This window comes from Lynx rufus, unplaced genomic scaffold (genome assembly GCF_022079265.1).
Source record: "Lynx rufus isolate CCGP_SWC_20201006 ecotype Redwood Valley unplaced genomic scaffold, mLynRuf1.p SCAF_17, whole genome shotgun sequence".
NCBI classification, from domain to species: Eukaryota; Metazoa; Chordata; class Mammalia; order Carnivora; family Felidae; genus Lynx; species Lynx rufus.
Window position 1 is genome coordinate 37889885 of NW_025814831.1, and position 16284 is coordinate 37906168.

Consider the following 16284-nt stretch of genomic DNA (forward strand, 5'->3'; position numbering starts at 1 on the left):
GTGAAGAGCTTTGAGAAAGCGTTTGCAAGTTTGAGAGTAATAAGGTAGAATTTTTACCTCTAAAGGAAAATAACCCCCTGAAAGGGAATGGTGGTGGTGGTGGGGTCCCTTCATCGGTGCATGAGCCTGTGGCCAAAGATTGGCATAGTGGGCACTGACTAGATGTCATGTGACCCCTTATAGGATATTTATGGCATCCTTCATCTGTTTTTTAGTTGCTGGGGGTTGGGCTTGTTCATGGAATTCTAAAAAGGGCAGTGTCTCTCCTAACGTGACGTGCCTCCCCTCCCTGCACCACTACTCTGAGGTCATTTTCTTGGGGAAGTTAGATCAACTCCTGAGGCTAGTGATCTGGGGAAGTACTGAAGCAGCAAATGCATTGCTCCTGGGGGAAATACAGGGTTAGGTTCCTGAGAGGCTCTGGTCACAACATTTTCATCCTCCAATTCATACATAACCTTGGTGTACCTGTGTTTGTGTTTAAAGAGTGGTTCTGTTCTTGTGACAGCATCAGGACATTAAGAATGAGACCAAAGGGAACTGGCGAGGCTAGCAGGTTTAGGAAGGTAGGGCCGTGAGGGGAGTGTATTCAGGGAACACGAATCATGTGTTCTGACGACGAGGGACTCCCCTGGTGTAGGATGGTAGCTCTGTGCCGGGATAGTGATGCTCAGTGCTAGATGGCTCCCGGGACGAGGGTCACCCTGCCCTGGAGCAGGAAGAGGGGAGATGAGGTTGGAAAGTAGTTGCTACCCAAGGAGGACGAAAGTCTGGGGGCTGTGGGGAAGGACAGTACTCACCTCAAGGATTATTACAAGGGGGCGGAAATGAAAACAACCTTTGCCTTGTTTCCTCTTGAATGATTATTTGCCACCAGGATCATTTTCAGAACAGGTACCATCCATTCTCATTATTCACAGATTCTGTATTTGCAAAGGTGACTACGTTTACAAATTTATTTGTAACCCCTGAATCCATACTCTGGCATTTTTTGTGCTCACTCAAGGACGTGTGCAGAGTGGCAAAAAATTTGAGTTGCCCACATGTACATTCCCAACTGAGGTCAAACAAAGTGACACTTGCATTCTTGTTTCGGCCCTCGTACTGTAAAGAAATGTCCTTTACGTGGTCTCTTAAGTGCCATGTTTTTGCACTTTTTTGTGCTTTTTGTTGGGAGATTTCAGTGTCTAAACGTGGCCCCCAAGCACAGTACTGAAGCACTGTCAGTGTTCCTAAGTGCAAGAAGGCTGTGATGTGCCTTATGGAGAGAATACGCGAGTTAGATCAGCTTTTTATTCATGCATGAGCTATGGTACCATAGACTGTGAGTTAAATGTTAATGAAGCGACAAGTTATGTTAAACAAGGTGTCTTTAAACACAAACACAGGTACACCTAGGTTATGTATGAATTGGAGGATGAAAATGTGACCAGAGCCTCTGTATTTTCCCCAGGAGCAGTGTATTTGCCGATTCAGTGTTGGTGGCAACTATATAGAACATAACTGGTATGAAAAATGAGAATTGCACTCCGTGCCAGGTTCTGTCGGGCCACTGCGGGTGGGTGGTGGGACACTGAGGTGCTTGCCCTTCAGGGTAGATGATTGATGGAGCCAGATGGAAGGACCCTACCTAGAGCAAATGGCAAAGGGGATTTGGGGTGTGGGGTGGACCGACTTTGTTGGGGAGAGTTGGGGAAGATTTTGAAGTTCCCACGGCTGCCTCACGGGAAGGACTCTCAGCATCTCTTTGTTCCCATAGTAACAAGGGCATGGAACACCTGCTCAACATGAAGTGTAAAAACGTGGTCCCAGTCTATGACCTGCTGCTGGAGATGCTGAATGCCCACACGCTTCGCGGGCACAAGTCCTTGGTCACAGGGTCCGAGTGTAGCCCGGCAGAGGAGAGTAAGAGCAAAGAGGGCTTCCAGAACCTCCAGTCTCCTCAGTGATGCCCATCCTGGGGCAAACAGGCCACAGAGGAGGTCAGAGGCTGAAGTGTGAACCCCAAATGCAAACCGCGAGCTCCATCTGGAAGTGGGCGGGCTTCATCGTCTTTCTCCTGCGTGGTCCCTCATTGGGTCATGGTAGGCTCAGCCATGTGCCGTCCTTCACCTGACCTCTCCACTTCCCAGGAGTCAGGCTGAGAAAGCTAGGGAGCATGTTTGAATGCAGAGTTTACCTCTCGCTTGGCCTCATAGAATCTCAGTGTGGTTCCTTTCTTACTTTCCATCTCCCTTCTGTTCCTCTGGGAAACATCCTGAAGGTTTTGGAATGAATGGTGGAAATCTGACGTGGAAGGTTTATAAGGTAGAGAGGGAGAGAATGAGGCACTTTAAAGAAGTGGACTAACCTTTAAAGAAAATTTTTTTTAAATGTTTATTATTATTTTTTTTTTGAGAGAGAGAGACAGTGAGAGCAGGGGAGGGGCAGAGAGAGGGAGACACAGAATCTGAAGCAGGTTCCAGGCTGTGAGCTGTTAGCACAGAGCCCTACGTGGGGCTGGAACTCACAAACCATGAGATCATGACCTGAGCCGAAGTCGGATGCTTAACCGACTGAGCCACCCAGGTGCCCCAAGAAGTGGACTAACCTTTATTGTGCCACCTAACCTGCCCTTAGATAGGCCTTTGTTTGCCCTCTTCTGGGCTACTTGATTATAGGATTGAAAACCAAACAATGAATGAATGAACTAGTTCTACAAACTTGCTTCACAAATCTGTGAGGACTAAGGCCATGTATCACTATTACCATTGAAGGCCAGAGGGATTGCAACCTGGGGAGCCGGTGGTCAGGCTGGGAAGTGAGCCACGTTCTCCACCCCCACGCCCCCCCCCCCACCCCCGCACTTGACCTTGCTGCCATCTTCATAGAGGTTCATTCCTCTTGGTTTGCATTCATAGAGCCTGCTAATTATTTGGGGTGCATGTGTGTTTGTGATCACTTTCATGGAGGATTGTAGAGATTTAAATCTAACTGCCCCTGGAATTTTCCTTCCTCAAAACTCTCTTGTCCCAGGTGCCCAGTGTGTGCGGGAGAAAGGCCCAGTGTTTGCAGGAATGGGTTTCTCTTGTGGGTTTGGGTCACAGCCACAGTGCTTCCCCGGGACATCCACAATTGTCACATCAGCCATCCATAGACAGGGACACGTCAGGCTGTGTGTGCAAGGCATGCTGTTCCGTGGAAAGATGAATGGCTACAGACACACTGGTATGTCGGGTTCATGGCCACAGTGTAGATTTGGTGAGCATTACCACCTGAACAACCCTGGTCTGCAAACTCTACTTAAAAAAAAAAAAAAATATATAAATATATATATATATATATATATATATATATATATTTAGGGATATTTATAGCAAGAATTCTTTTACATCCTACGGCTCTTTTGAACTGTTTTCTTATCAGAACATTTCTATGGTGAGTGTGGGGGGGGAACTTCGTAAACTATTAGTTCCTATTTCAAGTGGAACATAAATAGGACGAGGTGATAAAGCACCTCTGAAATTACAATTTTAACTCACTTTTTCATAATGGAAACCTTCAGGAACATGGTGAATGCGTAAAATGAGTTACATCTGTACCTTGAAAGTGAGCAGTTAAATAATCATGTTTGATTTTTTTGATGATGTTTTAAAAAATTACCTTGTGAGAGGAGATTAAACTCATTCTCTTTTCAAAAATAGGTTTACTTTACTAGCACACTCTGTATTTACTAAGTCATTAGGAAAATGAAATTCAATGTTGTAAAGGTTGGTTTCTGCTAGGGAGTCCTTGGATAATTCTTAATTTTGGTGTTTTACTGAAAGTTGAGCAGAGCCGTTTCAGAAACACGTGGACACAGACCTAGAGAACACGCCATTGTCTGTAGTCTAAGGTGGCCTGAAATTATTCCTAGTGGCTCAGTGTTGCAGCCTAGGTGAGATTTGGTATAGATCACATGGACTGCCTTTTACAGGAACTGGGGAACCAGTGTCATCCAGAAGGTCAATTTTCTTTCTTTCTGGGCAGCCTAGAACCCTGCACGTTGAACAGAAGATAGCAGGTTGGGGAAACCGAAGTGGGAGGCAAAGGAGGCAGTCTTGAACAAGTATTTGCTGATGAAGTTCTCTCTCTCTCACTTTTCATGTTTGTTTATTTTGTGCATGCGCACACGAGAGAGAAAGAGCGCACACGCGCAAGCTGAGGAGGGGCAGAGAGACAGAGGATCTGAAGCAGGCTCCGTGCTATCGCACAGAGCCCGATGCAGGGCTTGACCTCACGACACTGTGAGATCATGACTTGAGCTGAAGTCAGACGCTTAACTGACTGAGCCACCCAGGTGCCCCTGCTGATGAAATGTTCTTAATTGTACTTACAAAAGAGACTACCAGGTTCAAAAACAAAAACAAAACAGAATGAGGTCCAAGCCACTGCCACAGGAGCATGCAGTGACATTTTTTAGGTTGGATTTTGCTGCCCAAGGTAGAAACCAGATTTGTCTCAGGTGTCTAAGCACCTTTCCGTGCCAAACCCTGTGCTTGCCCGGAGGGTGCATGTGCTTGAGTAAACCCTTCCAGCACCCACTACGCATCCCCTCATTATTCCCGCATGCTTCTTGAGGCTGCTTGCTTCACTGCATTTAGATTCAGCCACGAGAGGGATGTAACACGTTGGTAATTTCTTCTTGGCTCAGGTTGCCATTTGGGGGAGGGGGGTGTGCTGCTGGTACAGGTTAGTCCAGCCTGGGGGGGCCTCCTCCGTGCAAGGCTGTCTCTTAGAACTGGGATCTGGGCCAAGTAGGCAGTTGAGATGACATGGCGCATAGTTGAAAAGAGTTCTTCATTTTGTTTAGAATATTTTAGGGCCCTTTCCCCCACTGCAGATGGAGTGTTTTGAATCTCTGTGCCCATCTGCTCCAAACGTGTCCTCTAAAGATGACACCAGTGTGCAGTTTTTATGTTGTTGGTAAACTCTCAGTATCCATTTTAAAGATGAATCATTTCTTTTTAATAGTGCTTTCTTTTAAATGTCTTCTTTTTTGGGGGGTATCCATACCCCTCAAAGTGATCTATAGACAACTTTAAATTCTGCCATAGCTAAGCCAGGATTTTGTTGTTTCCAAGATCAGTTTTCAAAAGGAATTAACTCGGGGAAATAGGACCTGATAAATGTAAACAGGAATTAACTTGAGTATCGGAGGGGGAAAAAAACCCCACCCAGCTACACTTTATGTATTATGGAAAAATGATCTTAGCTTTGCCTCACACTCGTGTGGCAAGATTCTTTTCTTCCATTTTGATCTGCAAGTTATTGTTTAATGTAAGAAGCTTATTTGTGGGAGACGAGTGAGATTTGGGCTTAATTCCAAAAACACGAGTGTCTCATACAGAATCATACGGCAAATGTTAATGAAATAATTAACATGGAATATTCTTAACACAGGGAACGTTAGAAGAGAGCATTCACTCGGAATCCCGGGAGGGAACTGGCAATTCCTAGAGAGGACGGTGTGGGCGAGCCTGGGGCTGCACAGTGAGTGTGCACACGTTGTCCTTTGTCCCCCACCCTTCCCCCGTCCCCTCTGTGTGGCCTCAGGCCTGTCACATTCATACTGTCTACTGGGACCATTACAGAGGATTCGACCCTAACATCATTTTGAAGAGATTTTTCTTGAACACTTGAGGTGGGAACGGAAGATTGTCAGCCTAATAACAAATCTAGAAGATCTCAACTGTATTAAAAACAAAACAAGGCAAATCAACAAAAGTTCTGCAGTGAGACAGTCTTTATCTGGATTATTTCACCTGCCGACTCAGCTAGAAGGCAATTATTCTAGAGTTCAGTAAAAAGACATGAGTTACCAGTTCTTGGCAGAGTGACTTATATAATCATAAAAGTAAGCTAGGTTGAAGCAAATCTAGAATATTCTAGCATGTGAAAAGTTTGGTTTTTATTTAAATCAGCTAAGGAGCTTGCTATAGGTCTATAGGTCTATTGTGAAACAAAATGTTTTTTATTAAGATTTGACCCATTTCTTTAAGCTGCTGAAAGCCTTTTAGAAAACATAATAAAGGTTACGTGAAGGAAATGATAAAAATACATCATTTAGTACCTAAAAATAACATTTGTGGAACACTTACTGTGTGCCACAGTTCTCCATGCCTCATACTTCTGCATTTACTCTTCATAATAATTACCGTTATCCTAATTTTCTGGCTCTGGAAAACAGAGGGTACAAGCAAACTTGCTCAAGGTCACACAGGGCAGTTAGTGACAGAGCTAAACACAAGTAAAGTTCCAAAGCTTAAAGTAATCATGCAGTTTAGTTAAAAACAAAACAAAACACACACCAAAAAAAACCCCAAAACACTAAAGAAATATTTTTAGACTGTGGAATCCATTCATCAATTGCGATCTGACACGCATGGCTGCTGTGGTTTAAGTGGGGCCTTCCCAATTTCCGCAATACCCTGTAGGCACAGTGACAGCTTGCAAACTTGACATAGAGGTTGAGTCTCAGCTTTTATCCACACGTAAAATTAAAGCCCAGAGGGGTAAGCTGACCTGCTCAAAGTCATAAAACTACTTATGGCAAAAGTTGGACAGGAATGGAAGTCTTCTGCCTGCCTGGCCAGCATTGCTCCTGCTGCTTGATGTGAATCTCAGCGTGCAACACACATTAGAGTTAGGGTTGCCTCTGGGCACCTGGGTGGCTCAGTCGTGAGCATCTGACTTCAGCTCAGGTCATGATCTCACAGTTCGGGAGCTCGTGTCCCACTTCTCTCTCTCTCTCTCTCTGTCTTTATGGGATTCTCTCTCTCCTGTCTCTTTCTCCCTGCCCCTTGCTCTTGTGCCCTCTCTCTCAAAAAAAAGAAAAAAAAAAAAAGAAAGAAAAAAAAGTTACGGTTGCCCTCTATTGTATCTTTAGGTCCTCCTACCTTTTTGGCTTAGATGGGGCCTGCAGAAAACTTTATACAGGTGGAACAGAAAATGAAGAGTTCTATGGTTCCCTCACCCTGGGCTCCTAAGCCAGTGGGTGGTATTCCTGTCACCTCCTATCTGCTATTGCTTTCCCCAGATGCACTGGAGTGGAATACGGGGTTCCTTGGAAATTTACCCCTGTAAAATTCTCACACCTTTTAGGTACTTACTGATGCTTCCCCGTGGAGTTTGGTATACAATCGTGTGAAACACATGCCGTGTATTCTTTGTAGCTCTCAAAGTTGCTGGAATTTCGGCTCCAGTGACAGCTCGAAGATGTGCACTGTCTCTGCGATATGCAATCTTCTTATAACCCTTTTTGTTGCTTTGGAGTCAAGGATCCTTCTTTCCCCCCCTTTCTTTTATTTTTGGAGTTCCAAGGATCCTATCCACTTGTGAGGCCAGTGGCTGGCTGTTAATGTGTGGGAGGATTTCCTTCATGGGAAGGGCGAAGGCTTGTGAACGCTGGTCCTGAGCAGCTCCTATTAGCACAGTCTCCGCACGTTTGTTCTTCTGCGCTGGGTGTCTAACTGCCCGGACTCTTGGTGCTGTGGCTTTGTCATCTGGTGGTCCTGTGTACCTCAGAGCCTGTTGGCTGGCTATAGCTTGTCATTTTTTCAGGTGAATGCTTTGTACCATTAAGCAGCCTTGTACATTTGGGCCTTTTTACAAATGAATGTTGTGTGACAGCAAGTTTTGAGGTCTGCTTTCCGTTCTTCCCACGACTGCTTTTCCCCTCTGCTGTGTCCCCTTAATGTTTATGGAAAGAAGTTTAATGTGACATAAGCTAAATAAAGTGTTTTTCATAATTTTGGCTTTAAAAATGTATTTGTTGGGAATATAAGAACTTTCAATAATTAGGCTTAATTAGTCCGTGTTCCCATATCTGAATTCTATTCTATTTTAGGTTTGCAGCACCCTTTAAGAATTTGATGAAAACCATGGACAGTCTTCCCAGAAAAAGGTACATAAGCAACAAATGCTTGCCTACAATTTCAGGAGGGTTAGAATCTGTCTTAAGCTGTCAAAGACTTAAAAAAAAATTTTTTTTTTAAAGTTTGAGAGAGACGGGAGTGCTAGTGGGGGAGGGGCTGAGAGAGAGGGAGACACAGAATCTGAAGCAGGCTCTAGGTTCTGAGCTGTCAGCACAGAGCCCAACGTGGGGTTCGAACCACGAGATTGGACACTTGACTATGCCGCCCAGGCGCCCCTGTCAAAGACTTTTTAAATGGCAGCAATTTAATCTTTGGTCACCTAATCTCACTCTGGTGATTTATGACCACAGGCACTGTGTGTTCAAATAAAATGCAGCTCACCCACGTAAGAGTCCTGGTTTGCCTGACATATAGACTCAAGACTCAAAGACCGTTATTTTGAGAATGTATGTGTACAATTAGGCTTTAAAATGCAGACGCTTTTCTTTCACTGGAACTTTGACTTGCTCCAGGGTCAAAGGTTTCTGGAGCCATCACCTCCTTTGGACTGGAAGAGAAGGAGGTCAAGATTCTGCAAAACTTGGAGCAAGGACCTCCTTCTAACCAACTCAGTGGCTTAGAGAAAAAGTTTGGGTATCATTTTTCCCTTAAATGTTCCCCTGGAATTTTTGTAATCCATGAAAAGAAATGAATTATTTTAAAGCATCAAAAGACTTGGCGGTTAAAAAAAAAAAAAAGTACAGTGGGGCACGTGGGTGGCTCAGTTGGTTAGGTGCCTGACTCTTGATCTTAGCTTAGGTCTTGATCTCAGGGTCATGAGTTCAAGCCCTACACTGGGCTCTGCACTGAGCATGAAGCCTACTTAAAAAAAAAATTTTTTTTTTGAAGTGCCCGTTTCTCCCTATCAAACACTTTCGTCAATTGTTAAAGTGGAGACTGGTTTTCTTCCAACTGGTCCCTTAAGCGGCTCGGGAACTGCACATGTCCTGGGGATGTCTCACCTGCAGAAGGGGCCACTGGCGCTGAGAGTCTGGGCTTCACCCACAGATAAGCATCCTTGGCTTCCCCTGAGGTCTGTGCTTGGCAGAGAAGGAGAGAGGGCACTGACCGAGGTGACCATTAGGTCAGTGGTGTCTCCCGTGTGTCAAGAGCTGCAGGTGAGGAACAGTTAACCCAGGAACTGGTTCAGCAACTTCAAATCCCTGTAACATTTGTTAAAATCTGTTCGCTTTGGAGAGAGCTGGGAATAGAAAAATCTGGGTGAAATGATCCTTTCCTTTGTACCCACCTTCCCCACCATGCTGCCCTCATCACTCCCTACAGCATTAGGGGGACACACACTGGGTCATTTCTACATATGCAGGTTGTGGGAGTTTAGATCTCACAAGTTATTCTGTACAAAGTTAAATAATATAAAGCTTGGCCTGGAATTAAAACCAATAAATCCCCCCAAATATATATTTTTTAAAAGTTTATTTATTGGGGCACCTGGGTGGCTCAGTCGGTTAAGCGTCTGACTTTGCCTCAGGTCATGATCTCCCAGTTTGTGAATTTGAGCCCTGCTTCTGGCTCTGTGCTGACAGTGTAGCAGGTTTCTTGTACAGAGAGCCCTAACACCGCGGCTTTTCTTTCCAGGAAGCAACTTTATTTGTGCTAGCACGGGCTCAGTTGGGTTCGTACCCGAAAAGTGAGCCCGGACACCCGGGTGGTGTAGCCTTTTATGCATTTTCTGCTTGTCTCCCATATATGGGTAACGTATAGACATACAGTCTGATTGGATGGTCTCATGTTACAGGGTCATGAGGGATGTCACGTATGCACGCAGCCAGGTTGCCTTCCCTTATCTTGAGGGTTTGTTTTTTTACCACATTCCTTATGGAGGGGACTCCACCACCACAGCTTAGAGCCTGGAGCCTGCTTTGGATTCTGTGTTTCCCCCTCTCTCTGCCCCTCCCCCTCCCGCTCTCTTTCAAAAATAAAAGTTTATTTACTTTGAGAGAACAAGGTGGGGAGAGGCAGAAGAGGGGGACAGAGGATCTAAAGCAGGCTCTAGGCTGGCAGCAGAGAGCCCTATGTGGGGCTTGAACCCACAAACCCTGAGATCACGACCTGAGCTGAAGTCAGATGCTTAACTGACTGAGCCACCCAGGTGCACCCTCCCTCCAGCAAATATTTTAGAAATAATTTTTGTTCTATAGAAGGTTATGCGTAACACTTAACTTGTAATATAATCCAGTGCAACAGAAGTATGGGTATTTGTATGGTTGTTTTAATGAGAAACATTTGAATTGTACATACCACAAATAGCTTCAAGTTTCTGTAACAACCTCCCTCCCCCCCATGGCCAAACAGCTAAACAAAACCTGAAGCATCACTTTAAATGTGAAAGTCTTATAAAATTAACTTACAAAAACATCCCTATCAAGTAGTTTGGCATTTACTGTACATTAGTCAAAAGGTCAAGCTAAAATCTGATTCTTTTAAAAAAATCAAAGTTTACATTATTCATACAGATCCAGCATTGTTAAAAAATATGCACAAATAACCACATCCATGCAATATAATTTCTTTAAAAATTTAAAGCAATATAAAAGAGCAGACCTAAGTACAGAACAGAACATTTTGGTTTATAACCTGTAGCTCAAGATTGCTAGCTGATTGGAGTAAAATTAATTCTAAATCTCTTAAATATGATTGTTTCAGTCAACCAGCTAAGGGTGCACGTGAGTTTCTGAACCATTTCTAAGGTGGAATCCGCTAGCGTGTTTCGGTAACATGGGGTGAACGCTACTGTTCGTTGAGCAGAGTAGGTACATTTTAATAATGTCGTTTTTCAAATAAATCAGAATTCGCGGAGAGCTCGGCTCTTCAGGCAGCTGCAGTTTCCAGAGATCCCAGACCCATCAATGAGCTTTGTCAAACTGCCTGGGGCGCCCGCTGCCCGGCTCCCTGCCCCCAGGGCAGAATGTCATTCGGAAGCCCTCTCCGGCCAGCCTGGAGGGCAGTGTCCGAGGCGAGATCCCAGCCCGGCCGCCGCTGATGGGGCAGGGGCCGGGTCAGGCACCCGCGAAGCCGGGCGGTGGTGAGGTGCCGCAGGCCAGGCGGGGCCTCTAGGTGGGGGGCGGCCCGTTGGTGTACCTCAGCATGGGGTAAAAGGACCTGGCGAAGTTGTTGGCCTGCGTGCAGCTGTAGTCCTCTTCCGAGGAGGGCAGCAGGCAGGCCAGGAGCAGCAGCAGCAGCAGGAGCAGCTGCAGGGGCAGCGCCGCCCTGATCACCCGCGCCAGGAAGGAGCGCCGTGGCCGCGAGCTGCCGGGGCCGGGCACCCTGCCAACAGACCAGGTGAAGAGGTGAGCAGGAGGTTCCGGACGCCACACCCCTTCGAGCTACCTGACCCCTGCCTGCGTTAGGTGAGACATCCGGGGCCTGACGTGAAAGTGGGTGCCCACGACTGAGGTTCAGTTCTGGAAGAGCAGCCCAGCCCCTTTCCAGACTGAAGAAAACAAGTCAACTGGGTTCTTAAAAACACCTGGAGCGTGGCATTGGCAAGACTGGTGAGGTGCGTGTGTGTGTGTGCGTGTGTGGAACAGAGGACTCATTTCTGTGACTGCATCCCCCCTACCTGCTGTCCGCCTTGTTCTGGTCTTTCGTCATCCTCTCTGCTCCAAACTGCTGGATAAAAACAACCCAGTTAGTAAGTGAAGACTGGTTAGTCCTGTCCATGATAAAACCTCCTTCCTTCTTAAATTATACACCTTCCTTAGCTCATCTTTCTGCCAAGCTTTTGAAACCAGACAAATACATTTGAGATTATACTCCAGGAGGTAAGAAATCATTGGGTTTGTTAAAGTAACAAGAGCTTCGCGGTCCAGTTTGATGATCTGTTGTTAATGGGGAGAGATCAGGAAGCCCCTTCAACAACACTAGAAGGGCTCCCATCTTTCACAGCCTACTGGGGGGCGGAGTCTCCAGTTCCTGTCATCTCAGTAACTTCGAAAAATAACCAGCGTGCTTCTCGGGGCAGAAAGGGGCTCTCACCTTGGCTTGGGGAGCTGGTGTGGATGCAGCTGGAGGCTCGTCTCCAGAGTCTACCTCGTCCAAGCTGGGCAGAGATGGGTCTGGGTTCTGAAATCCACACCCCAAGGGTTCAGTTCAGGGAAACAGAGGTTCTGAGTAATCTCAAGAGCGCAAAACGTGCTTCATGCAGTTTCACTGCTCTGCTCACCCCTCCCCCAGCTCAAATCTTTCTGGAAGAGAGAGCCCTTTAACACAGGCTTCTCCAGTCAGAAAGGAATGTAAACAAGGCAAGGCCAAGCACAGCATTAAAAACCCATAGCACACATGGGGGGAGACCGAGTTTAGCTGCCTCAAGGGTTGACAGCTTGCCAGATGTGCTGAAGGATCATGTGGCCATCAACACACTATAGCCTTGGCTGTACAGGTAGAAATGTCACTCTAGAATGGAGGGGTGGGCCTCCCTCGAGTCTGGTGAAGCCATGGTATGGGTATCCATTCGTTCTGAGTTGGATCACATTTTAAAGACGAGAAAGTAGAAAAATGAGAGAGTGGGCAGCAGAGAGCGCCCTGGACGGTGAAGGAGTACTCTCAAGTCTACTCCGCATGAAGGAAAGACAGAAATGATAGAGGGGTTAGACTGGTTTTTCACACACCAGCCATACGAACAGGTAGGTACCATATTGTTGTCTCCCTCTTGTAAAGGACAGAACCGAGTCAAAGAGTTTGTGTAACTTTTTAAGGCCGCCCAGGTAGAAGGGGCGGGACTCGAGGCGCCACTCGGACCACGTGCTTCTAGCCTCTGCCCCACAGCGAGGCCTGCCATTCTGCTTTTCTGTTGGCATCTGATACCACACGTATTTAAAAGCCACAAGTGGACTCACCTGGCTGCCCTGCAAGGACATTAAGTCTTGGGACACTTGCTCAAGTAACTGTTTGAGTTTCTTCTCAATAACATGTACCTTCTCTTCAGCCTCAATGTAGTCTTCGCCATGCCCCTTAATAAGAAGGCTGTTTGAAAGCTCTTGTAAGGTGTTTACTTGAGGTTCACGTTCCACGAGCTCCTTTTTCAGTTGCTAAAAATAAAATGTGTGAAATACAAATAAAAATAGCCGCTGCTTACTGTGGCCAGATGGTGCTTGCTTAGTGCCAGGACAGTTCCGGGATGGATGACGGGTGGTGGTCAACTCCAGAACGTTCTACTAGCTATGTACCTGGGTGTATCTGCAAGTCTAGCATCATTTGGGCAGCAAGTAGGTGACACCCTGCCCCTATTTTCCACTCCTCTCATTCTGAAGACAACTTGAGGCTGGAGGAGTTAGAAGAAGTGAGGGGAAGACTAGACCTTTGTCCACCGCAGTAGCAAAGTCAAGGAAAAAATCTAAATTGGGTAAGTTGAGAAACAGCAGCTTAAGCATACTTTATAGGAATAGAGGCATGTGTCTGGTGAAATCAGCCTGTGTGGTCGATTGCCTTGCTTGCTGTCCCTTTTGGTAGCCACTACACAACATGTGGCGATTTAAAATTACAATTCAGTCTCAGCCACAATAGCCACGTTTCAAGTGCTCAACAGCCACCTGTGGCTAGTAGCTATCAGACTGGAGAGTGCAGATATAGAACATCTTCTTCACTGCAGAAAGGTTACTGGACGGCACCCTTCTTGAGAGTGGGGCTTTACAAGGATTTTAGCATAAAAATTTTATTTTTATTTAAAAAATTTTTAATGTTTATTTTTGAAAGAGACAGAATGTGAGTGGGGGAGGGGCAGAAAGGGAGAGAGAGAGAAGCCAAAGCAGGCTCCAGGCTCTGAGCTGTCAGCACAGAGCCTGATGTGGGGTTCGATCCCACAAACCCCGTGGGATCATGATCTGAGCTGAAGTCAGCCGCTCAACTGACTAAGCCACCCGGGTACCCCTATAAACATGATTTTTAAGGGGTACCTGGGTGGCTCAGTCAGTTGAGTGTCCAACTCTTGCTTTCAGCTCAGGTCGTGATCTCATGGTTCGTGGGACTGAGCCCTGCATTGGGCTCTGCACTGATGGTGCGGAACCTGCTTGGGATTTTCTCTCTCCCTCTCTTTCTCCCTCTCTCTCTAAGCAAACATTAAAAAAAAAGCTTTTAAAATAATGACCAGTACTTTAAGTTTAAACTGTTTATAACTGAATCACCTACAAACTTATGGCTAAGAAAGTCACCTGGTTAGTGAAATAAATCTATGAAAACACAACTACCCTTCAAGAAATAAGACTTTTCAATAGCAGATTTAGAAAACTCATATAGCTCATTGTGTCTGTGGAGTAATTAAGCATATTTTCCCCCAGGGAGTCCTGATATTCACAAAGGAGAAAATACTTCTAATCAAACGGCCTTATGTTTCTCAGGATATTGCTAAACCCGTACGTCCCCCGTTCCCGAGAGTCTTAAGGACTTCCTGCTTTTAGCCCTGGCCCTTCATCTCTGCAAGCCATCCTGCTTCAGAACTACTACAAAGGGATGCTTAGTAGTTGATACCAACTGGAACACGAGAGCAAAACGTCACGCTGGCGTTGTTCCAAGAAACACGAGGGGCAGCTCCCTGAGTCCTCACCTGCCAGGGGCCAGCGGCAGTGCAGGACCCCTTAGGAGGAAACTTACCATCAGTTCTTCCTGACACTCCAGGAGCACCTGGGGGTCTGCCTCTGGGTCCGTGACACGAGCCTTCTGCCTCCGGCTCTCAGCACTCGCTAACCACAGTAGCAGATCTTGACTCAACTGGTGGAAGTCCTTTAAACACACACACACAACACGTCATAGTATTGCCCTTTCTCTGAGGGAAGGTGTGCTGAGAAGCAGCTTGATGTGTTGGGCCTTCATAGTATTTGCTCTGGTCTTTATCCGATGAATAAAAGGGCCAGATTTAAACTAAATGCCAGGGCCCCCCAACAAGGAAAAGGGAAAGCCGCAAAGAGGATGCAGGTGGCACAGTCCCAGAAGGCGTGATGCATGTCGAGTGACGAGTGCTAGCAGAAAGGCCGGGCTTCACAACGCCACACCTGCTATGACACAGAAAGACCACACAAACGACTCCACAAATCTGGATTCAGCGGCAAAGGGAGACACCCCAACAGGACAGGCCGTGGCCCAGGGACACATGGGCACGGGGTCTTGCTGGTGGGGCTCGCGTTCCCAGAGATGGGGTCAGAGCTCACACAGGATGAGCATTTACCATGTGCGGAGGGCTGGGCTAAGATTACCTTGTGAGGTAAGGACTAACATGATTCCCATTTTTCAGATGAGAAAACAGAGGTCTAGCCGGCACAGTGATTTGCTCAGAGTCGCACAGCTACTAAAGCTCTAGGGTTGGGTTAAACCACCCTTGTTCTGAGCCAGGTCTCTTAATCGCCCTGCTATACATACGGTCCTCCTGGCAAAAGGACAGAGATGGGGCAGTGTGGGGCGGCATTTCTGACCTACTGGAATGTTCGCTGGAACCCTTATGCTAAGAATGGGCGGGGGCAGCAGAGCAGGAGACACAGGGCGGGACAGCAGCTGAGCCTCTTGGAAACAAAACGATAAAGCACATGTTTCCTAACACAAGCCGTGTTTGTGTGCCAAAGCATCCTGACTAGGATAAAAATATCTGCCTCTCCCACCCATGTGGGCCGGGCCTGGGGGCCGGCGTACCTGGCACTGCACGAGGGCCCTCCGTAAGCCCGCTCTCCAGCTCTCCACCGCGCCCTGTGCCGCGTCCCAGTGCAGCGCCAGCTGGCCGACGCGACCTTGGAGCTCTTTGGACTCCGCGCTCTCAGTCTGCAGATATTCCTCACTGCTCATGTTGACGGAGACCACTAGAGCCTTGTAGGTGTCAAAGGCTTTTAGTATTTCCTACCGCAGAGGGAAAAGACTGGGTTAGGCATTCTGAAAATAGCGATGTGGGGTTCATTTGAACCTCAGCAGGGAACGGATCTGCCAAAGGCTTCTCTGAGCTGTGGCGGCAGAAGCAAGAGCCAACTTGCTTTCAACTGGCTGGGCGGTATCAGGTGAGGAGCTGCCTCACAAGGTCAGTGACCTTGGCTGACCAGGCTGAGAGTAGAGGCCCGGCTCCTGGCTGGTCGACTAAGCCACAGGCATGAGTAGACCCTGCCGAGTCCTGGTTGGCTTATTTCTGGACCACATTAGAAGTTTTTCAGATAAAGTACATGTAGTTAACCTGCACGAATCCCTCGATATCACAGAAGTATTATTACTTAGGGTGAATAGTTAACCCAGATATACTGATGCACAAAGTAAAATACTAATACCCATGTGAAGACTGCCTGGGTACTCTAAACCCCTGCCCTGGGTTGTCTTAGGAGCTCAGGCTCAGCCCCCCCCCCCCCCCTCCCCGGCCAAAGCGCAG

At 46.8% G+C, this 16284-nt stretch overlaps 2 protein-coding genes across 3 annotated transcripts in view; one reads left to right on the plus strand and one right to left on the minus strand.

Moving 5' to 3' along the window:
• ESR2 (estrogen receptor 2) overlaps nucleotides 1–2386 on the plus strand; it is a 54031-nt gene extending 51645 nt beyond the window's left edge. For both annotated transcript variants that reach the window (XM_047079816.1, XM_047079817.1), the window contains one exon: nucleotides 1760–2386. In XM_047079816.1, the coding sequence (XP_046935772.1) occupies nucleotides 1760–1949 (190 nt within the window). In that variant the 3' untranslated portion in view covers nucleotides 1950–2386. The remainder of the gene's footprint in view (nucleotides 1–1759) is intronic.
• A 7766-nt stretch (nucleotides 2387–10152) lies between these two features.
• SYNE2 (spectrin repeat containing nuclear envelope protein 2) overlaps nucleotides 10153–16284 on the minus strand; it is a 286324-nt gene continuing 280192 nt past the window's right edge. Inside the window, exons 109-114 of the mRNA XM_047079535.1 lie at nucleotides 15570–15770; nucleotides 14541–14669; nucleotides 12791–12982; nucleotides 11931–12017; nucleotides 11515–11564; nucleotides 10153–11219 (exon numbers count right to left, since the gene is read on the minus strand). Of these exons, the coding sequence (XP_046935491.1) occupies nucleotides 11006–11219; nucleotides 11515–11564; nucleotides 11931–12017; nucleotides 12791–12982; nucleotides 14541–14669; nucleotides 15570–15770 (873 nt within the window). The 3' untranslated portion in view covers nucleotides 10153–11005. The remainder of the gene's footprint in view (nucleotides 11220–11514; nucleotides 11565–11930; nucleotides 12018–12790; nucleotides 12983–14540; nucleotides 14670–15569; nucleotides 15771–16284) is intronic.